Source organism: Phyllobates terribilis, unplaced genomic scaffold (genome assembly GCF_046119375.1).
Source record: "Phyllobates terribilis strain yellow unplaced genomic scaffold, ASM4611937v1 Scaffold_2__4_contigs__length_985480577, whole genome shotgun sequence".
Taxonomy (NCBI): domain Eukaryota; kingdom Metazoa; phylum Chordata; class Amphibia; order Anura; family Dendrobatidae; genus Phyllobates; species Phyllobates terribilis.
Window position 1 is genome coordinate 636,528,206 of NW_027362762.1, and position 26,715 is coordinate 636,554,920.

Consider the following 26,715-nt stretch of genomic DNA (forward strand, 5'->3'; position numbering starts at 1 on the left):
GCGCTATATATAACATCATGTACATATATATAATGGAGGTATAGAGCGCTATTTATAACATCATGTACATATATATAATGGAGGTATAGAGCGCTATATATATAATGGAGGTATAGAGCGCTATATATAACATCATGTACATATATGTAATGGAGGTATAGAGCGCTATATATAACATGTACATATATAATGGAGGTATAGAGCGCTATATATAACATCATGTACATATATATAATGGAGGTATAGAGCGCTATATATAACATCATGTACATATATATAATGGAGGTATAGAGCGCTATATATAACATCATGTACATATATATAATGGAGGTATAGAGCGCTATATATAACATCATGTACATATATATAATGGAGGTATAGAGCGCTATATATAACATCATGTACATATATATAATGGAGGTATAGAGCGCTATATATAACATCATGTACATATATAATGGAGGTATAGAGCGCTATATATAACCTCATGTACATATATATAATGGAGGCATAGAGCGCTATATATAGCATCATGTACATATATATAATGGAGGTATAGAGCGCTATATATAACATCATGTACATATATAATGGAGGTATAGAGCGCTGTATATAACATGTACATATATATAATGGAGGTATAGAGCGCTATATATAACATCATGTACATATATATAATGGAGGTATAGAGCGCTATATATAACATAATGTACATATATAATGGAGGTATAGAGCGCTATATATAACATCATGTACATATACAGTACAGACCAAAAGTTTGGACACACCTTCTCATTTAAAGATTTTTCTGTATTTTCATGACTTTGAAAATTGTACATTCACACTGAAGGCATCAAAACTATGAATTAACACATGTGGAATTATATACCTAACAAAAAAGTGTGAAACAACTGAAAATATGTCTTATATTCTAGGTTCTTCAAAGTAGCCACCTTTTGCTTTGATGACGGCTTTGCACACTCTTGGCATTCTCTTGATGATCTTCAAGAGGTAGTCACCGGAAATGGTTTTCACTTCACAGGTGTGCCCTGTCAGGTTTAATAAGTGGGATTTCTTGCCTTATAAATGGGGTCGGGACCATCAGTTGTGTTGTGCAGATGTCAGGTGGATACACAGCTGATAGTCCTACTGAATAGACTGTTAGAATTTGTATTATGGCAAGAAAAAAGCAGCTAAGTGAAGAAAAACCAGTGGCCATCATTACTTTAAGAAATGAGGGTCAGTCAGTGCGAAAAACTGGGCAAACTTTGAAAGTGTCCCCAAGTGCAGTTGCAAAAACCATCAAGCGCTACAAAGAAACTGGCTCACATGAGGACCGCCCCAGGAAAGGAAGACCAAGAGTCACCTCTGCTTCTGAGGATAAGTTTATCCGAGTCACTAGCCTCAGAAATCACAGTTTAACAGCAGCTCAGATTAGATACCAGGTCAATGCCACACAGAGTTCTAGCAGCAGACACATCTCTACAACAACTGTTAAGAGGAGACTTTGTGCTGCAGGCCTTCATGGTAAAATAGCTGCTAGGAAACCACTGCTAAGGACAGGCAACAAGCAGAAGAGACTTGTTTGGGCTAAAGAACACAAGGAATGGACATTAGACCAGTGGAAATCTGTGCTTTGGTCTGATTAGTCCGAATTTGAGATCTTTGGTTCCAACCACCGTGTCTTTGTGCGGCGCAGAAAAGGTGAACGGATGGACTCTACATGCCTGGTTCCCACCGTGAAGCATGGAGGAGGAGGTGTGATGGTGTGGGGGTGCTTCACTAGTGATACTGTTGGGGATTTATTCAAAATTGAAGGCATACTGAACCAGCATGGCTACCACAGCATCTTGCAGCGGCATGCTATTCCATCCGGTTTGCGTTTAGTTGGACCATCATTTATTTTTCAACAGGACAGTGACCCCAAACACACCTCCAGGCTGTGTAAGGGCTATTTGACCAAGAAGGAGAGTGATGGGGTGCTACGCCAGATGACCTGGCCTCCACAGTCACCAGACCTGAACCCAATCGAGATGGTTTGGGGTGAGCTGGACCGCAGAGTGAAGGCAAAAGGGCCAACAAGTGCTAAGCATCTCTGGGAACTCCTTCAAGATTGTTGGGAGACTATTTCCGGTGACTACCTCTTGAAGCTCATCAAGAGAATGCCAAGAGTGTGCAAAGCTGTCATCAAAGCGAAAGGTGGCTACTTTGAAGAACTAAGAATATAAGACATATTTTCAGTTGTTTCACACTTTTTTGTTAAGTATATAATTCCACATGTGTTAATTCATAGTTTTGATGCCTTCAGTGTGAATGTACAATTTTCATAGTCATGAAAATACAGAAAAATCTTAAAATGAGAAGGTGTGTCCAAACGTTTGGTCTGTACTGTATATAATGGAGGTATAGAGCGCTATATATAACATGTACATATATAATGGAGGTATAGAGCGCTATATATAACCTCATGTACATATATATAATGGAGGTATAGAGCGCTATATATAACATCATGTACATATATATAATGGAGGTATAGAGCGCTATATATAACATCATGTACATATACATAATGGAGGTATAGAGCGCTATATATAACATCATGTACATATATAATGGAGGTATAGAGCGCTATATATAACCTCATGTACATATATAATGGAGGTATAGAGCGCTCTATATAACCTCATGTACATATATATAATGGAGGTATAGAGCGCTATATATAACCTCATGTACATATATATAATGGAGGTATAGAGCGCTATATATAACCTCATGTACATATATATAATGGAGGTATAGAGCGCTATATATAGCATCATGTACATATATAATGGAGGTATAGAGCACTATATATAACATCATGTACATATATATAATGGAGGTATAGAGCGCTATATATAGCATCATTTACACATATACAGTACAGACCAAAAGTTTGGACACACCTTCTTATTTAAAGATTTTTCTGTATTTTCATGACTTTGAAAATTGTACATTAACACTGAAGGATCTAAACTATGAATTAACACATGTGGAATTATATACCTAACAAAAAAGTGTGAAACAACTGAAAATATGTCTTATATTCTAGGTTCTTCAAAGTAGCCACCTTTTGCTTTGATGGCTGCTTTGCACACTCTTGGCATTCTCTTGATGAGCTTCAAGAGGTAGTCACCGGAAATGGTTTTCCAACAATCTTGAAGGAATTCCCAGAGATGCTTAGCACTTGTTGGCCCTTTTGCCTTCACTCTGCAGTCCAGCTCACCCCAAACCATCTCGATTGGGTTCAGGTCTGGTGACTGTGGAGGCCAGGTTCCCACCGTGAAGCATGGAGTAGGATGTGTTATGGTGTGGGGATGCTTTGCTGGTGACACTGTTGGGGATTTATTCAAAATTGAAGGCATACTGAACCAGCACGGCTACCACAGCATCTTGCAGCTGCATGCTATTCCATCCAGTTTGCGTTTAGTTGGACCATCATTTATTTTTCAACAGGACAATGACCCCGAACACACCTCCAGGCTGTGTAATGGCTATTTGACCAAGAACGAGAGTGATGGGGTGCTACGCCAGATGACCTGGCCTCCACACTCACCAGACCTGAACCCAATCAAGATGGTTTGGGGTGAGCTGGACCGCAGAGTGAAGGCAAAAGGGCCAACAAGTGCTAAGCATCTCTGGGAACTCCTTCAAGATTGTTGGAAGACCATTTCCGGTGACTACCTCTTGAAGCTCATCAAGAGAATGCCAAGAGTGTGCAAAGCAGTCATCAAAGCAAAAGGTGGCTACTTTGAAGAACCTAGAATATAAAACATATTTTCAGTTGTTTCACACTTTTTTGTTAAGTATATAATTCCACATGTGTTAATTCATAGTTTAGATCCTTCAGTGTTAATGTACATTTTTCAAAGTCATGAAAATACAGAAAAATCTTTAAATGGGAACTTGTGTCCAAACTTTTGGTCTATACTGTGTGTGTGTGTGTGTGTGTGTGTGTGTGTGTGTGTGTATATATATATATATATATATATATATATATATATATATATATATATATATATATATATATATATAATCATGTACATATACACTGCTCAAAAAAATAAAGGGAACACTTAAACAGAATATAACTCCAAGTAAATCAAACATCTGTGAAATCAAACTGTTCACTTAGGAAGCAACACTGATTGGCAATCAATTTCACATGCTGTTGTGCAAATGGAATAGACAATAGATGGAAATTATTGTCAATTATCAAGACACACTCAATAAAGGAGTGGTTCTGCATGTGGGGACCACATCTCAGTACCAATGCTTTCTGGCTGATGTTTTGGTCACTTTTGAATGTTGGTTGTGCTTTCACACTCGTGGTAGCATGAGACGGACTCTACAACCCACAGAAGTCGCTCAGGTAGTGCAGCTCATCCAGGATGGCACATCAATGTGAGCTGTGGCAAGAAGGTTTGCTGTGTCTGTCAGCGTAGTGTCCAGAGACTGGAGGTGCTACAAGGAGACAGGCCAGTACACCAGGAGACGTGGAGGGGGCCGTAGGAGGGCAACAACCCAGCAGCAGGACCGCTACCTCCGCCTTTTTGCATGGAGGAGCACTGCCAGAGCACTGCAAAATGACCTCCAGCAGGCCACAAATGTGCATGTGTCTGCACAAACTCCATCGGGGTGGTATGAGGGCCCGACATCCACAGATGGGGGTTGTACTCACAGCCCAACACCGTGCAGAACGCTTGGCATTTGCCACAGAACACCAGGATTGGCAAAGTCGCCACTGGTGCCCTTTTGCTCTTCACAGATGAAAGCAGGTTCACACTGAGCACATGTGACAGACATGACAGAGTCTGGAGACACCGTGGAGAGCGATCTGCTGCCTGCAACATCCTTCAGCATGACCGGTTTGGCAGTGGGTCAGTAATGGTGTGGGGTGGAATTTCTTTGGAGGGCCGCACAGCCCTCCATGTGGTCGCCAGAGGTAGCCTGACTGCCATTAGGTACCGAGATGAGATCCTCAGACTCCTTGTGAGACCATATGCTGGTGCGGTTGGCCCTGGGTTCCTCCTAATGCAGGACAATGCCAGACCTCATGTGGCTGGAGTGTGTCAGCAGTTCCTGCAAGATGAAGGCATTGAAGCTATGGACTGGCCCGCCTGTACCCCAGACCTGAATCCGATTGAGCACATCTGGGACATCATGTCTCGCTCCATCCACCAACGTCACGTTGCACCACAGGCTGTCCAGGAGTTAGCGGATGCTTTAGTCCAGGTCTGGGAGGAGATCCCACAGGAGACCATCCGCAACCTCATCAGGAGCATGTCCAGGCGTTGTAGGGAGGTCATACAGGCACGTGGAGGCCACACACAATCCTGAGCCTCATTTTGACTTGTTTTAAGGATATTACATCAAAGTTGGATCAGCCTTTAGTGTGTTTTTACACTTTAATTTTGGGGGTGACCTCCAAATCCAGGCCTCCATTGGTTAATAAATGTGATTTCCATTGATGATTTTTGTATGATTTTGTTGTCAGCACATTCAACTTTGTACAGAACAAAGTATTCAATGAAAATGTTTAATTCATTCAGATCTAGGATGTGTTATTTGAGTGTTCCCTTTATTTTTATGAGCAGTGTATAATGGAGGTATAGAGCAGTATATATAACCTCATGTTCACATACCGGTGCATCTCACTAAATTAGAATATCATCAAAAAGTTAATTTATTTCAGTTGTTAAATACAAAAAGTAAAACTCATAGTGATTACGAACAGAGTGATCTATTTCAAGTGTTTATTTCTGTTGATGATTATGGCTTACAGCCAATGAAAACACCAACATCATTATCTCAGTAAATTAGAATACTTTATAAATGGGACTAGCTGACACCTAGCTCTTTTGTTTGGTGATGACAAGGTGTCAATCAGACCTTTTCATTACCAAACCTAATTAAAGTAAAGAAAGGAGTTAAATAAACACACAGACACAGAGTAAACACTTTATTTGAAATACAACAGACACGTTCTTTAATCATTTAAATTAACCAATACACTCACCCCAGTTCTGATGGTAATCCAAGGTTTAAAGTAATGTCCCACCAAATAAGTTTTTGCTCCAAAAAGCATTCATTGATGTACAAAAACACTTTAAATAAACGCATCAAAGACCGCAGCAAAACCGTGCTGTTTTTCTGCAGCGTTTTTCCTGCCAAGGAGATGCAGAAAACGCTCAGGAAATTTCTGCTTCAAATCCTGATCGTGCGCACATAGCCTTAAAGTGGTTTTATGCTGGAGCCTTAGATATTTCAGTGTTGAGATTTAAAATGTTTATTGATATTTCATGTCCTTCCTCTCAGCTTACACCTTAGATGGACTACTGGTATTTGCTCTGCTTTTTGTCTGTACCTGCGCATATTTCAGGAAGGTTCCACGTTTACGTTCTTGGCTTTTGTCAGAGAAGAAAGGAGTATGGGGAGTTTTCTATAAGGGTAAGTGTATAAAGTATTAATTTTCCAAAAATTGCTGTTACTGGAGTGGACACCTGCCTAACCCCTTTACCACCTTTGGATTTTCCGTTTTTGCGTCTTTTTTTGTTCCCTTTCTTCCCAGAGCCATAACTCTTTTATTTTTCTGTCAAAATGGCTATGTGAGGGCTTGTTTTTTGCAGGACGAGTTGTACTTTTGAATGATACAATTGATTTTACCATATAGTGTACTGGAAAATGGGAAATTCCAAGTGCGGTGAAATTGCAAAAAAAGTGCAATTCCACAATTTTATATTTACCATGTTCACTAAATTCTAAATCTGACCCACCATTATTCTTCCGGTCATTACGAGTTCGTAGATACCAAACATGTGTAGGTTTTTTTTTTTTTTTTTACTTTTATCTGTCTTCAAAAGTCCCCTTAGGAGTCTTGAAGCTGTGATCATCTGATTGCTTGTGATACACATAGCAGGGCTTCATCTACTGTGAACGCCTTCCACGGAACGGCGCTCATAGCAGATTGGCAATGACAACCACAGGGGTCTCCTGCAGACCCCGGTTTGTCATGCCAACCCATCGGCGCCCTGTCACATGATCGAGGGGTGGGTCTTATGATGCGCTTCCGGCGTGTGCTTGTTAAATGCCGCTGTCAGTGATTGACAGCAGCATTTAACATGTTAACATCTGCGGGTGGATTGCCATTCTACTAGTGGCTGTTAAAGGCACAGGACAGCTTATCAGATCAGCTGTCATGTTCCTGATAAGGTGCAAGCTCAGCTCGGAGCCCACATCAAAGAGGAGGAGGCGACCTAGGACGTACCTATACATCATAGGTCGTAAAGGGGTTAATAATTGGACTGTCCTGCATTAGGAAAAAAGGATCTGTTTCATATCCATAAACAGCACTACAGCTGTCCTTTGACCTGTTTATTTTTATTTTACTTTTTTACTCCTTTATATTGTGCCATTAATTCCACAGCGCTTTACAGATATCATCATCACTGTTGGGGCTCATAATCTAAACATTACAGCTCTTGGCTAATCAATATAACATCTGAGCGGCCATACAAAGCTCAGCCCATGTACAGGCGTGGTGCAGTTTATGAAAAAAATAAACAGAACTTTTTTATGAGCTGCATTATTTCTTTAGTGTATATTTCCAGTTTCCAGCGTATTATTATGGGGTGTCTCCCTCTGTTAGTCAGAATATGGAGGGCTGCCATTCATTGAATACAGTGTACACTCATTGTTTTCAGCACACACCCTGTAGTGGCAAGTTTCTTATGAGCTAGTCTGGCTGTATTTTTCAAATCACTGTCAGGCAAACTTTAAGCCTCTTAAACCTAGTACCATCTCAAGCAGCAGGCATCCATGGCACATGCTTCTGATTTTCCTGGTGCCCTTTGTCCCCAGATGACCACTACTTTCATCTGTAATTGTATTCTGGTACACTTTTTCATGGTCTGGTGGTATTATTTTTGACCTGTTACAGTACTATTTATTATGTTGGTCCTGTAGTTGTGTAATTTGGTTACTATTACTTGGAAGTGTTAAATTAATTGTAGGCCTTACAGTACTATATCTGGTTGCAGCATACTACGAAGGTTGTGTTTGTAAGCCTCTCATATGTTGTTTTATGTGTTTTTAGAGGCTGAGGTACATTACTAGGCAGTTACCCCTTCCATGAATTGGTAGATACTGTTTCATCAGTATTTTGCACCTGTGCTGTCCCCATCTTTATAATGGGGGTCTGCTGAATCCTGCTGGTGCATTGGTAATCTGACCTCGTGTTGGTAAGGCTCTTTCTTTTTCTGTGACACATCTGTGTATGCAGTGGTTTTCCTTATTACTGGAATGTGCATATTGTAGATTCAGACTGAAGGCAGCAAGACCGCAAAGGTACACAAATGGAGAGAAGTAGTCAAGAAACACATGTGAAAGAAACCAAAATATGTGTTACACTTTCCATTCATCAAAGTTCCCCCTTTAGGGTCCGTGCCCACGATGCGTTTTTCAAGTGTTTTTGCTGCGGAATTTTCGCAGCGTAAACGCTTGTAAAACGCTTGGTAATCTGCCCCTCATGGTCCCCAATGTCAATCCGCAATTTCAATGCCCACGCTGCCGAATTTTCCGCAGCGTTTTTGATGTGTGGAAAATTCCGCAGCATGTCCATTATTTCTGCGTTTCCGCTTGCGGAATTGCCTTCTCAATGCATTAAAAAATGCAAGGCAATTCCGCATGTGCAAAACGCTTCAAAAACGCATGTCAAATTCCGCACACATTTTTCCTGGCAAGGACATGCAGAAATGAAGCAGAAATTTTCGTGGGCACATAGCCTTACTCCACCTGTTGAAGCTGCTTGAGAGAGTGCCAAGGGTGTATAAAACTGTCAGTCACCTGAAATGGCTTTCCAACATTCTTGAAGGAGTTCCCACAGGTGCTTTGCCTTCACTGTGAGGTCCAGCTCATCCCAAACCATCTCCATTGAGGTCAGGAGGTTGTGGAGGCCAGGTCACCTGATGCAGTATTCAGTCCATCCACTTCTTGCTCCTACATATTCGGGAGGTGTGTTTTGGGTCATTGTCTTGTTAAGTGTAAACCAGATGGGATGATGACATGTCGTTGCAGAATGCTGTAGTAGCCATGTTAGGTAAGTGTTGGTGAACTATTTCAAACCTCTCTCACACACACACACACACACACACACACACACACACACACACACACACACACACACACACACCTCCCCCCTCCATGCTTTAAGGTGGGAACCTTACATGTAGAAACCATATGCCTACATTCTCTGCATCTCACAGAGACAGGTGGTTGGTTTCAAAAACGTCAAATTTTGACTCATCTGACCACAGTACATATTTCCATTGATCTAATGTCCAGTCCTTTTGTTTCTTGGCCTAACTAAGTCTCAATAGTGGCTTCCTTGCTGAAATTTGACCATAAAGGCCTGCTTCCAGTATGTCTTCTCTGGACAGGTCATGTTGAGATATGTGTGCTGCTTGATGTCTGTGCATCATTTATGAGGACTGTTAAATGAGGTGCTGACTGCTTGCGGTTTCTGATGTGCTAACTCCTGATGTCATTATCCTTCGCCGCAGAGGTAATTCATGACCTTCCTTTCCTGGGTTGGTCATAATGAGAGCCAGTTAAATTCTATTCAATTGATGGTTTTAATGACTGCACTTGAGGATACTTTCAAGGCGAGCTATAATCTGGGTTGACTGACTATCACGATCAGGCCCTAACTTATCCTCCGTTGTTCTAGTAAAAAAAATATTTGAATCTTTAAAAAATAAAAAGTGAATAATCAGAGTTTTATTTAATGGTATTTATCCATTGAACTGGGGATAACCTTCCGACTGCTGGGGTCAAACCGATGGGACCACAACGATTCCAAGAATCAGGGGAATGGATCAGTGATCAATCCTGTGCAGCGCTGTTCCATTCTTTTTTAGGCTGCGTGTCCACTTTGCTTTTTTCAAGCATTTTTGCCTCAGAATTTCCGCAGCGAAAACGCTTGGTGATACGTGCCCCATGGTCCCCAATGATAATCCTCATGAACTGTGCACATGCTGCGGAAATTTCTGCTGCGGATTATCATTGCGGAAAACTCCGCAACATGTCCATTAATTTTGCGGACACACAGCGTAATCGCCGCCATTGACTTGCATTGGACCACGTGACATCCGCATCCCCACATCTGCACATGCGGATATCACACTGTTCAATGTGCGGATAGTACCCGGGTCTGGAGAAGAGGAGACTCTCATCCAGACCTGGGTACCATAGAAACTGTAAAAAAATAAAATTTAAAATAAAAAATAAAGATTATACTCACCTTCCGATGTCCTCCCGGTGTTTTCTCCCCTCCGTCTGGTCTGCTGTATGGGTTGCGGTGTTGTGAAGGACCTGCCATGACCTCATTGAGTCATGTGACCTGTCACATGACTCAGTGACTCCACCGCAGGTCCTTCACAGCACCGCGAGCAGTGCAAGAGACCGGAATCGGCAGAGAAAACACTGGGAGGACATCGGAAGGTGAGTATAATCTTTATTTTTTACCATTCGTATTCTTTTTTTTTTTTTAACTAACTTGGTCACACTATATAAATCCATGCCGGTTGCCCATGCTGGTTGCATGGATTTATATAGGGTAACCAAGTTGTCAAGCACTTTCCAAGTGATGCTAAAATCGCTTGGAAAAGCGCTTGATAACCCGCATGCAGAAATGCATGTGAAGACGCTTGACAAACACTTCTACCTGGCGGGAAAAACGCATGTAAAAACTGCATGTACGATCTGCATGTGTTTTTCCTGCCAGGCAGAGGCGGAAAAAATCTGCCGCATTTCTGCATCGTGGGCACATAGCCTTAATGGGACTTCCGGAGATAGCTGACCTCAGCCGAACTAAATGCTGTCACAGATGCTGCAGGGCTACACATTTAGCAGCAAGTCTGTGTCAATGTTGTGTTTTTATTTGTTTTTTTCCCCCATCCAAGTGTTTCTTTGAATAGGTGAGGGTAATTGACTGACTACATATTTAGTAACACTTTTTTTTTTGCTTCCCTTATCTTTCCCAATCTTTCTGATTACACCTCTCACCATTTAGTCTTGCTTCTACTTTAAAACCATTGGTTACTCTTGGAAGTAGTATTTCCAGTTTTTCTCGATGTTCTGTGGTTATGTGAGTGTAAGAAGTATGTATAGAGATATGCTGAGCAAACACATGTACTATTTAATTGCTATCCATGTTAGTCATATTCAGTTATTTAAGACTTAAATAAGACACTAAGCATATTAACATTTACTATTAAAGAGGTTGTCCAATACTTTTACATTGATGGTCTATCCTTAGATGTCTGATCTGTGGGGGTGCAACACCCAGCACCCCGCCGATCAGCTGTTCCCAGTGTCTGTGGCGGCCGGAACTACTCTGTGCCGCTTCGTAACAGAGCAGTTCCGGCAGACTTAGGGAACATCTGATTGGCTCTTTAAGTGAATATATCTTTCCTTTTTTTTTATTTATTTTTTTAGTTTTCCTCACTTTGTTTTTTTCACAAACACATTTATAAAAAAGATAAAATATTGCAACAAAAAGGATTGTGGGGAAAAAAAAAACCTTAACCTTACAGAATTGTAAGCTATGTTTTGATGTTCCAGAGTTACTTTTTGCTGAATACAGCTATTAACTAAAGCCGACGTGCCAGGAGAACTGATTTTCCTGATTTAATTATGATCCTTTGGTAGCACAAGTAATATAAAAACATGTAGCATAGTAAATGGCAATGATCTGACGCAGGGCTGTTGCAGATTTGTCAGAAGCCCTGAAGGATTTCCTGATGCTAGCAGAGTGAATGAGAATCCTGAAGTCTCGTGCGCATATTGTTATTTTTGACTTGCAAATTTAAATATGTAGCATATCCATTCTTTCAGCATTTTTATTGCAGATTTCACTCTTATGAGTAGGCAAAAATCTGCACCAAAAACGTAAGTAAAAAACTCGCCTTTTTTACGCTGCGGTTTTTCTGCCAAGAGATGCAGAAATTTTGGCACCAAATACTTAGTGTCTGCACATAGCCATAGACAGCGTTACGCAGTTGAGTTTGGCAGTCCATGTATGAGCTGTGATTCCCTGACCGACCACGGGTCTTCTGACCTCACCAGTCTCGTAGACATATGTGAGGCTGTTTGCAGGAGACCCACGTCCATTTCTGAAATTGCAGTCTGTACACGGACGGTGAAGTCAGCTTATTTCTGCACTGTTAGGCTTAGTGCCCACGATGCAGAAATGAAGCAGACATTTTCCTGAGCATTTCTGCATCTCCTTGGCAGAAAAACGCATGCAGTTTTTACATGCGTATTTGTATGCGTTTTTTCCAATGCATTGTATAGGCAAATACGTATGCAGAAACGCACAAGAATTGGTCATGTCCGTATTTTTTCTACAAGTAAAATCTGCGCAGAAAAAATCCTGACCATGTGCACAGAACTTACAGAATGTCATGGGATAAGGTATGCAATGCGTTTCTGGAGCGTTTCTGCGCTGCAAATACGCACCAAAAACGCACAGCTTTAGGATGTAGTCAGTCATAATTAGCACCGTCTGTAGGAAACCGTTTGGGTAAATAAATCCTTTTGATGAATTTATGTGGTCCGTTTCTTTTCTGTGACTAATGAATGTACTATTCTAATACAAGCTATTTCTTTTCCAGCTGCCGTGATCGGATCTCGTCTGCACTTACCAGTGGCTTTGTCCTGTTTTGCCATGGCCTTCTATGTCTTGTTTATAAAGTGAAAATCTGCCCCCCCCAGCAAAGGATACATGGAAAATGGAGAAGGGAAACCTTTAAATTATTATGGATGAAGACACTTGGTGGCAGCCTGAAAATATAAAAATAAAGTGAACTCCTTATTACTTTGCTGAAATGAACTGTAAATGTAATTTTGTATGTGGTTTATCTTCTGATTCTGGAAGAAAATGTAGAATTGCATCTTGGTTCTTTTTAACATTTTTAAGAGACTCTTATGACTAACAGCTTTCCTTAGAATTATTCAAAACTAGTTTTAGGCTACGTGCACACGTTGAGATTAGCCAAAAGGACTACTGCTCTTGCAGGCACCAGACATGGGTTGTATTTGTATAAAGGCTTATTCCCAATCATATGAATAATGGTGAGCTGCAATGCCCATGCACAGAGTTGTCTAATTTAGGAAAATACCGCCCATTTTTCCTTATTGCGAATGCCCTTGCCAAAGACCAAAATGATAAAACAGTTTAATGTTACAGCAGCAAAAAGTTGGTCCCTAATGAAAAAGCCTTTATATTTTTGTATCTATATGTAAAGTATTTAAAGCATAGGTCTCTTTTCAGGTAAACTAGTGGACGCATGCCTGTGTCTCTCCAACTCCTCTCTTCATAGAGTTGAATGAGGAGCTACTGTAATCTGATCCCTCAGTAATCAAACTCTATCTTCACTAAATATAGATTTTACCAGTAAATTGAGAATGGAAAAGGCTGAAGAGGTGAAGAGAGAAATATTTTTCTTTGATAGGATGTATTACAAAGTTTCTTATCTTCACTTGTACCAATATTTTATGAAAAAATAAATAAAAAATCCCAATGACAGTTACTTTTCTATGCAGTTATTTTGCTTTTCACCCAGTTGTTGCATTATGGTCAGCAAGGTCGCAAAAGAATTATCATATTTAAAATATTCATCAGAAACAACAAAATTGGCTGCGAATATAACAACATTTGTATATATTTTAATTATATGTGTAAGAAGGTGAAAATATGTAGCTGGGGAGGTTTTGTTTTATATCATTTTATGAGGGGGAAAAACAAAAAAAAAATTTCTTGCCTAATAAAAATCATGTGATGCGGAATAAAGCTGTTAAAATTTTGTGAAGAAAACCCCTTTCCCCCAGCTCGCTTTTATTTAAAAACAAACAAACCTGTGCTTTCCTTACCCCTGGTTCCAGAGCTGAGTCTCCATCGTTGCTGTCGGTTGTCTGCAGCGTTGATGTCATGTACACATCACTGCAGCCAATCACTGAGCTCAGCGGCTTGTGCTGTAACTTGGGCAGAGGCACTGATGTTAGAGATTGCCTTCAGCGATAAAGTCACTGCTGCAGACAATAAAAGATACCGAGAGCAGCGATGGAGACTCCAGGAGAGGGAGTAGAACATAGTTTTTGATTTCTCAACAATATCTCCTGCTTACAGTGTTTAGGTTCAGTGGGTGCCATTGCTCAGTGATAGTGGTTCCTGTATAGATAGTCTACTACGTCTGAGTGTCCACCTCTAGTAGGCGTACACGCCTGAAAATGATGAATGGCAGACCCCACTTTCGCTCTGCCAGCTCCATTATAGTCTGTGGCCCCGTCAGCGCATTCATCCAAATCCTTTTTTGCATGGTGGAGGGGTTCAGATATAAGCCACGATGGAGCCACCAAACGGGTGCCTGAACGCAATGTGAAAACACCCCAAGACTATTCCATAAGCTGCTCAGCTCCTGCTGTATAACGTGTTGCCATCAGATTGGACTGAATGCATAACATGAAGGGTCACTGAAAACTTCATGGAAAGTCATTCTCTTATGAAAGTATTGGAGAACATGGCTGTAATTTGTAAGTCAATGTAAAGAATGCATAAGAAATGTGAATACATTTTGTTAATCATTATGGACAGGTTACATTTTAATAAATCCTAAACTTTATTTATTGTAGTTTCTATTACATGGACTGATTCAGTATGATATGCCATCAACCAGTAGTATCAGATGTTTCCAACCGCAGAAAATCTTTGCCATACTACCTCATGAACGTAGCTCAAGAAAAGGACTTTTGTTTTGTCATTTGCCATACATTTCCACATTTACCTTATGCAACATGTAATGTAGCCAGTTTATAATAATAGTCCTTTTTGTTGTGCCCCTTGTTTGCTCCAGTAATTTCCTCCTTTAAAGAAGTTGTCCACTACTTGGGTATGACAAGCAGTTGTCCAACACTTGGCCCTGTTAAAATAAAATAGCTTATACTCGCCTCCCATGCTGGCGCCGTTCCCACGGTGCTGGCGCCGTTCCCACGGTGTTGGCACTCGCTCTGAGGCCCCGTGCTGTTGTTGTGACGCCGGCACCCTATCAGCTCTGGCGTCTCTGTCCCCACCTACTGTCAGACTTCAGCTGCAGCCCGGACTTCCGCTTCAGTGACGCCAGTGCTGATTGGGCACTGGAGTCACGTGGCACAACACCAGCAAGGGGGCCCCGGGGAGAGCGAGTGCTGACACCACTTGAACATCGCTGGTACGGGAGGGAGTATAGGCTTTTTTATTTTATTGGGGCCAAACGTTTAGATTAAGAAGGGGTTCTCCAAGTAGTGGACAACCTCTTTAATTTGATGATGTCATGTCCTATGTCAATGACCGTTGTCTCCAGACAGTATTTTGAACAGTGATCCACAAAAATTTTTTTCCTTCTTCCTGGATCTATGGTATTTACTGCATGGGTTAAATAAATTTAGATTTCGATTATATCATGTTTACTGATGCGGCAATTCTGAACATTTCACTTATATAAGGGGAGAGAAAAAGGGATTTGATTTGAATTTTTTTAACAACTGTATTGCAATATATACACGACATTACAATCTGGTATGAAGCCCAGCCTGTGAACTGAGAACTTTGAGAATGAATGATCAGTACTAATGGATAAAAAAAAAACAGATTTCTCTCAAGTATATTACTAAGTTGCTTATTTTTATGCGTACTACTGATTTATAGAATAAAACATGTCAATGTGGCTGTATAATCATGATGTTAAGATAAGCATTTTAATATCAGACAGGAAAATGTTTCAAAAGGATTATACAGATGTTCTGAAGTGGCTTTTTAACCCCTTTACCACCGAAGGCTGTTTGCACGTTAATAACCAGGCCAATTTTTACAATTCTGACCACTGTCACTTCATGAGGTAATAACTCTGGAACGCTTCAACGGATCCCGCTGATTCTGAAAATATGTTATTGTGACATATTGTACTTCATGATAGTGGTAAAATTTCTTTGATATGATGCGTTATTTGTGAAAAAAGTTGGAGATTTGGAGAAAATATTGAAACTTTTGCAATTTTCAAACTTTGAATTTTCATGCCCTTAAATCAGAGAGATACAGCACAGACAAAGTTTGGACACACCTTCTCATTTAAAGATTTTTCTGTATTTTCATGACTGAAAATTGTACATTCTCACTGAAGGCATCAAAACTATGAATTAAAACATGTGGAATTATATACTTAACAAAAAAGTGTGAAACAACTGAAAATATGTCTTATATTCTAGGTTCTTCAAAGTAGCCACCTTTTGCTTTGATGACTGCTTTGCACACTCTTGGCATTCTCTTGATGAGCTTCAAGAGGTAGTCACCGGAAATAGTCTTCCAACAGCAGTGGATGCTGCTGAGTAAAAATTGCAAACTGCCGTTGTAGTGACCAGTACGATATGCCCAGCTCGTGCTTCTGGAGACATCCACCCTTAAATTAGGCGGCTCTAATCGCTACAGAAATGACAAACATGTGGAAGCTAACTGTGGTTTAAGCACACTGTGGGGCACAGAAGGGAGGGGGGCATTTATATTTGGAGGGGTAAGAGCCATTTCGCTTTTCCAGAGTTTTTATGCTACTAATAACTTGGAAGCCCTCTACATTTCCGTTAACAGATGACGAACCTGAGTGGGGACTTGCTTTTTTTATGGATTGAGTTGAAGCTTTTATTGTGATCCAAAATGTTATGTAAAATGTTACCATTTATCCTGTGCTCTACGATGAGCACTGATATCGGGATTTCTATTTAAATCTCTGAGTGATGTAATTCAGATGAAATCCCTAAGGGATCCATTCACTATAATGAGACCGCAGAGTTACTCTGGACTCCATCTGGCCTTGGTTTAGTGGTGTCCTTTTTTTCAGAGGTTCAGCAAACTGTGGCGAACAGCACTTTTATGCACGCTGGACACCGCGGAATCACAGGCCAGATGGCGTCCACAGTGTCTCCATCTGCCTAGTTATGGGAAGTCTTCCACCGGGGGTTTCACCTGAATCACGGGAAACCCTGGTGTAAAGGCCCCGTCACACTAAGCAATGCAGCAGCGATCCCGACAACGATACGACCTGTCAGGGATCGTTGCTGCATCGCTAATACATCGCTGGTGAGCTGTCAAACAGGCAGGCTCACCAGCGATATCGTGGAAAGAATCGTTCCACGATGTCCTGCTCCCGTTACCAGCCTGCTGCTTAAGCAGGAGCAGGCTGGTAACTATGGTAAATATCGGGTTACTAAGTGCGCGTGTGCCCCTAGTAACCCGCTGTTTACCATGGATACCACTCTGCTACGGTGCGCGGGAGCCTCAGCGCACCGTAGCAGAGTGGTATCCATGGTAAACAGCGGGTTACTAAGTGCGCGCGTGCCCCTAGTAACCCGATGTTTACCATAGTTACCAGCCAGATCGTTGGTCTCGCTGGTCACACACAGCGATGTGTGCTGGCCAGCGGGAGGCCAACGACCAAAAAATGGTCCAGGACACTGCAGCGATCAGCGACCTCACAGCAGGGGCCTGATCGCTGCAAAGTGTCACACATAGCGACATCGCTGGTGAGGTCGCTGGTGAGTCACCAAAACCGTGACTCAGCAGCGATCTCGCTAGCGATGTCGCTATGTGAGACTGGGGCTTAAGCGCTCAGCGCAGAGAGCAGGATAAATGTGAGCCAAGCCTTACTGCAATCTTTGGGAGTCAGAATGAACAAATCAGCAACAGGAGAAGGATTGGTTTTATTTTTATTTTTTACACCATTCCTCATGGGGTATAAGTGATTAGACGAGTTTATTCTTCGGGTCGGTGCAATTACAGCGATAACAGATTTATATCAGGTTTTTATGTTTGCCAACTGTCACACACTAAGAAACACTTTTTTTTTGCAAAAATAGTTTTTGCATCACCAAAAAGCTATAATTTTTCCATATTGTTCTATATTTTTCCATATTTTTAGCTGACAGTCATGTGATGGCTTGTTTTTTGCTGGACAAGTTGATGTTTTTATTGGTGCCATTTTCAGGCATGTGACATTTTTTGATCGCTTTCTATTCCGATTTTTGGGGGACAGAATAAGCAAAAACCAAAAATTCAGGAATTGTTTTTTGGGGAGTTTTTTTATGTCGTTCCGCGTGTGGTAAATTGATAAGGTAGCTTTATTCTTCGAGTCAGTACGTTTACAGCGATACTACATTTATATAGCTTTTTATGTTTTGGCGCTTTTACACAATAAAACCTATTTTCTAGAAAAAAAATTCTTTTGCATCGCTTTATGTTGAAAGCAATAACTTTTTTATTTTTTGTCTGATGGAGCTGTTTTTTGGTGGGACAAGATGATGATTTCAGCAGTACCATTTTTATTACATTACTCTTTTTAATCGCGTTTTATTCCACTTTTTGTTCGGCGGCATGATGATAAAGCATCATTTTTTGCTTATTCTTTTATGTTTTTTACAGTGTTCACTATAGGGGTTAACTATTGAGACAGTTTTATAGGTCAGATTGTTCCAGACACAGCGATACCAAATATGTGTACTTGTATTGTTTATTATTTTTTTCATAATATTTATTTCTGGGTATTATATATACGGGTATATACTAGCTATTGAACCCGTTCTATGTCCTGGTGGCGAGCATTTTTATTAGTATATGGCCTCCCATCCTGGTATATGCTGCCCCCATCCTGTATCCCCATCCTGTTATGTGCAGCCACCATCCTGTGCCCCCATCCTGTTATATGCTGCCCCCATCCTGTATCCCCATCCTGTTATGTGCTGCCATCCTGTGCCCCCATCCTGTTATGTGCTGCCCCCATCCTGTGCCCCCATCCTGTTATGTGCTGTCCCCATCCTGTGCCCCCATCCTGTTATGTGCTGTCCCCATCCTGTGCCCCCATCCTGTTATGTGCTGTCCCCATCCTGTTAAGTACTGCCCCCCATCCTGGTATTTGTACTTCCCCCATCCTAGTATTTGTGGTCCCCATCATGTTATGTGCTGCCCCCATCCTGCGCCCCATCCTGTTATGTACTGCCCCCATCCTGCTATGTGCTGCCTTCATCCAGTTATGTGTGCCCCCCATCCTGTTATGTGCTCCCCCAATCCTGCGCCCCCATCCCGCTATGTGCGCCCACATCTTGCATCCCAATCCTGTTATGTGCTGCCCCCATCCTACTCCCCAATCCTGGTATGTGCTGCCCCCATCCAGCGCCCCATCCCATTATGTGCACCCCCATTCTGCTCCCCAATCCTGTTATGTGCTGCCTCTATTCTGCTCCCCCATCCTGTTATGTGCTGCGCCAATCCTGTTATGTGCGCCCCCATCCTGCTCCCCCATCCCGTTATGTGCTGTCCCCATCCTGCTATGTGCTGCCCCCATCCAGCACCCCCATCCCGTTATGTGCGCCCCCAATCCTGTTATGTGCTGCTCCTATCCTGCTCCCCAATCCGGTTATGTGCTGCCCCCATCCCGTTATGTGCGCCCCCCCATCCTGCGCCCTCATCCTGTTATGTGCTGCCCCCATCCTGCTCCCCAATCCTGAAATATGCTGTCCCCATCCAGCGCCCCATCCCGTTATGTGTGCCCCTCATCCAGGTCCGCAATCCTGTTATGTGCTGCCTCCATTCTGCTCCCCAATCCTGGTATGTGCTGCCCCCATCCTGTTATGTGCTGCGCCAATCCTGTTATGTGCTGCCCCCATCCCGTTATGTGCGCCCCCCATCCTGCTCCCTAATCCTGTCATGTGTTGTCCCCATCCTGCTATGTGCTGCCCCCTTCCAGCACCCCATCCCGTTATGTGCTGCCCCCATCCTGCTCCCCAATCCTGTTATGTGCTGCCCCCATCCTGCTCCCCAATCCTGTTATGTGCTGCCCCCAACCCGTTATATGCGCCCCCCATCCTGCACCCCTATCTTATGTGCTGGCCCCCATCCTGCTATGTGCTGGCCCCATCCTGTCAGGTGCTGCCCCCATCCTGCGCCCCATCCTGGCATGTGCTGCCCCCATCCTGTTATGTGCTGCCCCCATCCTGCGCCTCCATCCTGTCATGTGCTGCCTCTATCCTGTTATGTGCGCCCCCCATCCTGCTCCCCCATCCTGTTATGTGCTGCCTCAATCCTGCGCCCCAATTCTGTGCCCCAATCGTGTTATGTGCGCCCCATCCCGTTATGTGCGCCCCCCATCCTGCTCCCTAATCCTGTTATGTGCTGCCCCCATCCTGTTATGTGCTGCCCCCATCCCGTTATGTGCGCCCCCCATCCTGCTCCCTAATCCTGTTATGTGCTGCCCCCATCCTGTTATGTGCGCCCCATCCCGTTATGTGCACCCCCCATCCTGTTATGTGTTGTCCCCATCCTGCTATGTGCTGCCCCCTTCCAGCACCCCCATTCTGTTATGTGCACCCCCCATCCTGCTCCCCCATCCTGTTAAGTGCTGCCCCATTACTGTTATGTGCTGCCCCCATTCTGCGCCCCCATCCTGTTATGTGCTGCCCCCATCCTGCTATGTGCTGCCCCCATCCAGTGCTCCCATTCTGTTATGTGCACCCCCCATCCTGCTCCCCCATCCTGTTAAGTGCTGCCCCATTACTGTTATGTGCTGCCCCCATTCTGCGCCCCCATCCTGTTATGTGCTGCCCCCATCCTGCTATGTGCTGCCCCCATCCAGTGCTCCCATTCCGTTATGTGCTGCCCCCATCTTGCTACCCAATTCTGTTATGTGCTGCCCCCATCCCGTTGTGTGCTGCCCCCATCCTGCTCCCCCATCCCGTTATCTGCACCCCCTTCCTGTTATGTGCTGCCCCCATCCTGCGCCTCCATCCCGTTATGTGCGCCCCCTTCCTGTTATGTGCTGTCCCCATCCTGCTCCCCAATCCTGTTATGTGCTGCCCCCATGCTGCTCCCCCATCCTGCTCCCCAATCCTGTTATGTGCTGCCCCTATCCAGCAATCCCATCCCGTTATGTGCGTCCCCATCCTGCTTCCCAATCCTGTTATGTGCTGCCCCCATCCTGCACCCCCATACTGTTATGTGCTGACCCCATCCTGCTATGTGCTGCCCCCATCCTTCTATGTGCTGCCCCCCATCCTGGCATTTGTGGCCCCCCACCCTGGTATTTGTGCTCCCTCACCCTTGTATTTGTGGCCCCTCATCCTGGTATTTGTGCTGCCCCCATCCATACAAAAAAAAAAAAATACACTCCCACTCACCTTTTCCTCTCACCCTTGCAGCGCGTCCTTGATCTCCGTCGAGTCTGAAGGAGGAGTGTGGCGCCAGTGTTTGCGCGATCTGTGGCGCCATTTTGTTGAACACAGATTTGCACACTGCAAATTTGTCTTCAACAAAGTGGCGTCGGAGATCGCGCTATGCGCATGCGCAAACTCTGGCGCCACACTCCTCCAGATTCGCCGGAGATCGGGGTATGTGGCTTAATGGCGCCGGAGATAGCGGTATGCGGTGAGCGATTCCACATACCGCGATCTCCGGCACCACAGTCCTTCACCGTCCTCCTCCCTCTCACCTGTAACGGCAGATGTTTTCTTCTGTTTCTGCCCAGACTGCGCAGTCTATAGAAGCTTCGGACAGAAGGATACATCTCCCGTTATGTTATAAATATACAGTGTGTATGTATGTATGTATGTATGTGTGTGTGTGTATATATATATATATATATATATATATATATATATATATATATATAATATAATATAATTTTTTCTTTTTTTTTTATTTATTTTTTTATATTTTTACAACTTTTTTTTCACTTTCTTACTTAGTCCCACTATGGGACTTTCACGTTCTGCAGTCTGATCACTGCTATAAGGCATAGCAATGAAGGATCGCTGCTAAGCCTTATAGCTGTCAGCCCTGAAGACACAAGATAGTTTGGTCATGCACTGCGCATGATCAAACTACCTTGCTCGTGCCCGGTGACCCAGATGTCATGACGACATCAGGTCACCATGGCAACGATAGGGACCCTGTGATGACGTTGTGGGGCCTCCGATCCAAGAGCAGAGGGGCTTCGCAGCATTTTGGCCCTATAAACTAAGAGAACCTGTCTGCAGGATTTAGCCCTATAAACTAAAGGCATGTCTATAATGGCGCTGTGATGCTGATTAATCTGATACCTGATGTGAAGGGATCCGATCAGTGGGTGTTGAATATTCACCTTGTGAAGTTTTCATAGAATTACATCTTCTCTGCTTCAGTGTGCTTCGGGGTGGGACGTGGGGGGGCAGAGTCTTCTTCTGGTTCTCCATCCCCCCATCAGCCTCCTCTGCTTCTTGTACAGGTCACTGATCGGATACTGATCACTGATGGAATACTCACAGGGTAAGTATTCAACAGGCACTGATCGGATCCCTTTACATCAGGTATCCGATTATTCAGCATCACAGCGCCATAATAGACATGCCTTTAGTTTATAGGGCTAAATCCTCCTGACAGTTTCTCTTTAAAATTGGGGGGACCGCATGTCATTTTATTAATTTATTTATTTAATAAGTTAAAGGGAATCTGTCAGGTGATTTTTTTTTCTATACTAATGATATCCTGAAATATGGCACCCTTCAGGATATGTAACTTTTACTGCTGTCACTTCTCCGGTTGACACACTCCCTGGCCAGTTAATCAGATGTAAATTAAAAATTAATATGCACTGATCCCCATGCCTATATCTTGGCGCTGGGTCAGTGATCTCAGGCACCGAGCCGTAGGCAGGAGGAGAGTATGCCGAGCATCACGTCACTGGGTTTTCTATAAGACCCAAGGACATGATGCGGCCGGCCAATCACAGTAATGCCAGTATTGAACATGGCTACGGCATTACTGTGTAGGGCGGGCACATCCCACATGGTTGTTGACTGTCTAACAGCCGCAAAACATACAGGATGGGGATTTGAGCATGGCACTCAAGCACCCACGATACTTGATCAAGTAACGAGTGTGCTCGAGCCCTCAATCAAGTATCGAGCACGCTTGTTCATCACTATTGAGGTCAATCTCAACTACATATCGAAAATGAGCCTCAAATGGCTATGTTGTTGGCAAAACAAATCCTCTTAAACCATATGCGCCTTGTCTGTGGGGAGTTAGCGGTGTTTAATAGCCAGCTCCCCACTACAGCAGCTGCATGATCTCTTGCAAGCAGATTACTCTGCTCTGTAGTTTTAGAATGTCAGTACAGAGTAAAGTGGGGACTGCTTGGACGTTCAAACTCTTCAGACGGTCCGGAACTGTTTAATACAGTGCATGCTACAAATTTTTTCATGTGGATTCCACAGTTGACTTGCGTTGGTCCATATGATATCTGTTTTGCATATGAAAAGCAGAGATGAAAAATATGCTTGTCAAAATGAGCCAAACAATGATGAAAATTTGTGAACTTTTCATGACCGCAATAAAAAATGGACTCCTGAAAGGGGTCTCACAATGCAATGCATGAAAAAATGCTGCAGGCAAATGACAAAAATCAATAGGGAAATATGAAAAAAACTACAAGCAGTCTGTTTTTCTTTATTCATTTTCATAAAAAGATTTCTATAGTAAAAATAATGTAAGGGTGAATAAACAAAGTCACAAATAAAGAAAAACCACATGTAAAAGAGGAATGTAATTAAAGGTGATTTTACAGGCTAAGGGCTTGTTCAGATGAGCGTATTTTACATCTGTATGCTGTCCGAATGCAAAACAAATAGAATACTGACCAACACAAGTCAATGGTGTACTTAAGGCAATAAAAACCTGCTGACAGATTCACTTTAATGTGAACATCTTTACATATGGACGTGGTATATAGACACCATCTATATTGCCTCTATTTTTTATGGATACATTGCAATTATAATATTAACATAGAAAACTGTATTTGTCCTGTTATTGTAGCTTATTGATGTATAAATCAGATGCATTATGGATTGTAGCGATTCACAGTCTCTGGTAGGCATTAGGTAGCGTTCAGACAGGCAATGCGGTTTTAGTCCAAACACATGCAGTTTTTTACTGCTTTCAACAGGTTACACAGAACCAAAACAAACTCGTAAAAACATCCGTAGCCTTGTCCAGGCCCTGACTAAACAGAACAGACTCTGGCTACTCATACATGGCTGAGCTAGCCCCAGCTCGGTCAAACAAAACAACTATTGCTCATAGCAACCACTGATATTTGCAGTTCTCTGCACACAGTCTGTACAGTCTCTTCTCAAAATTCTGGCTATCCAACAGCTCCAAGACACATCCAGTCTGGTGTCCACAGTCTGTGCATTCACCAGATGTGCATCTTCTACGACTGACCGACTCCTCAGAGAGGACCCAACAAGTCTCTCAGCTACAGCTCACATCTTAGCTGGTCCCACCAGCAGCACCCTCAACTCTGCTTTAGGCTATGTGCCCACGCTGCGGAAATGAAGCAGAAAATTTCTGCTTCATTTCTGCATGTCCTCTCCCGGATAAACGCATGCGAAATTCCACACGCGTTTATCGCGTGATTTCCACATGCGGAATTGCCTTGCGTTTTCTCTTGCATTGCAAAGGCAATTCTGCTTGCAGAAACGCAAAATTAATTGACATGCTGCGGATTTTTCCCCGCATCATAAACGCTGCGGAAAAATCCGCAGTATGGGCATTTAACTTGCGGAATCCCCTTGGGCACCATGGGGGGCGGATAACATAGCGTTTCACAAGCGTTTACGCTGCGGAAAATCCGCAGCATATACGCTTGAAAAACGCTGCGTGGGCACATACCCTTATGCAGCAGACTGACACTGCCTCTCAATGAAGCTGCTTCCTGGTTCTTAGCAAAACCCTACAGGTGTATCTAGTCATGACCCTGCAGAGCTGGGATTTAACCCTTTATCCCAGTTATGCTACAGGATGTAAAAAATGCACACACCAGTGAAAAAAACTAATGAAAAATCATCAGGTTTTTTTTTCCAAGATGAACAGATGGATTCAGATGAGCATAGGAAAATTTGACAGTTTTTCATGCAGAAAAAAAACATTTTGTATCTGTATTATCACTGCAGTGACTCCCCAGCGCCTGCGCAATAGAACCCTGCGGCGCAATGCACAGGTAGACGGGGCCGAGATGAAGCAAACCGCGCACTTTGCGCATGCCCGGGAAGTCAGGGAGCACAGTGTACAGGGTCCTGTGACGTACAGGGGAGGGGATATGATAATTACGCACATAGGCGGGGATTTCAAGGAATAATAAGCACATAGGCAAGGATTTCTTGAAGGCCCCTGGATGCCAAGCCTGTGCACAACGGAGTTTATGAAAACACTTTTCTCTGCAATCAGACCTCTGCTATGGGCCATACAGGTAAGTATAGATTTACTTTTCTATACCCTGTATGCCCATAATAGAGGTCTGATATCACCCAGGGGGGTGACACATTCCCTTTAATTAAAATATGTAAGAAATACACTGACGAGCAAAAGGGTAACAACGTTTTATCATAGGATCCTATGACTAAGGGCGCCGGCGTGCGCCAGTAACACATCAGGTTTTAACATGTGAAGTGAATTCAAAGTTTTTATGCTTTTTCAATAAAGTCAGATTTTTTTAATAATTGCAGGATGGAAGTGCTGCATTCCTCCTTGTTCTTTGACTATTGGTTGTACAAAATATATGATTTCTCTAAATATGTCAGTATTACTTTATTTTATATATATATTTGGAATAATATATGTTACAATTGTATTATTTTATATTCACATATTAGATGAAAAATAAAAAAGTCAGTAATTGAATTGAATGCTAATGTCAGGGCTGAGACAGTGGTGTAGAGGTGTGTGTTAATATTAAAGCCTTCCCCTCTCCTTGATAACAGGTGCTGTACTTCACCTCTCCTCTTTATACTTTTCAAGTAGACAGGTGTTGGCTGCAGAGAACAAGTCATGACTGCACCAACTTTCTTAAGTCCGGCTCAGAACGCTCGCCTATACTTCTTCTGTTGTCTGATGCTACTTTTCAGCTTCATCCCAGTTCAAGGACAGCAGCTCCATGCTTGTAAGGAGGTAAGATGAATTAAGATCTAGAATGAAATGCAAAAATTGTCTTGCACTTTACCAAAAAGTACTTACAAAATGCTTTGCGTGGAGACCTGCAAAGGGTTAATGTGAACAGGGTGTAGGTAGATTTGTTAGTCTTGTATTAAATGATATTGTTGTAGGGTTGTGCAAGCTCTTGGATGCCTGACAGCTGTTGGGAGTCTCAGGGCCCGGCCTCGTGTGCTTAGTGATCTGCATGAGCAGCACAAAGACGCTGGTTGGGATTGTACACCAATATCCCAGATGGGGAAAGCTGGAATATGGGAGGACTATGTTAGCAGTGGTGTGCAAAATGTTGTTACACCTCTAAGAAAAAAAAGATCTGCGTTCTGGTCTTTCATAGTATTTGTATTCTCTATCGTATCTTCCTTCTCACTGCTGTAAGATGTATATTACTGTGAATCGCCACCATGTACTAATGCAGTTTTTACAAGTGATGCATGTAAAATAAGTTTGTTTCACAGGTAAGAATTGCATTGCAAAACCATGTGTAGCCTAAAAAATGCAAAACAAATCCATCACTCACCTCAATCAATAAAATAGTAAAAATGTTACATTTCTCGGAAAATAATCTCGCA

The 26,715-nt window shown here is 42.8% G+C and overlaps 2 protein-coding genes across 2 annotated transcripts in view; both read left to right on the forward strand.

Moving 5' to 3' along the window:
* Positions 1-13,633, forward strand: part of TMEM167B (transmembrane protein 167B) — a 50,538-nt gene extending 36,905 nt beyond the window's left edge. The window contains exons 2-3 of the mRNA XM_073666606.1: positions 6,364-6,495; positions 12,720-13,633. Of these exons, the coding sequence (XP_073522707.1) occupies positions 6,364-6,495; positions 12,720-12,802 (215 nt within the window). The 3' untranslated portion in view covers positions 12,803-13,633. The remainder of the gene's footprint in view (positions 1-6,363; positions 6,496-12,719) is intronic.
* Positions 13,634-25,906: 12,273 nt separating this feature from the next.
* ELAPOR1 (endosome-lysosome associated apoptosis and autophagy regulator 1) overlaps positions 25,907-26,715 on the forward strand; it is a 266,746-nt gene continuing 265,937 nt past the window's right edge. Inside the window, exon 1 of the mRNA XM_073666607.1 lies at positions 25,907-26,104. Within this exon, the coding sequence (XP_073522708.1) occupies positions 25,985-26,104 (120 nt within the window). The 5' untranslated portion in view covers positions 25,907-25,984. The remainder of the gene's footprint in view (positions 26,105-26,715) is intronic.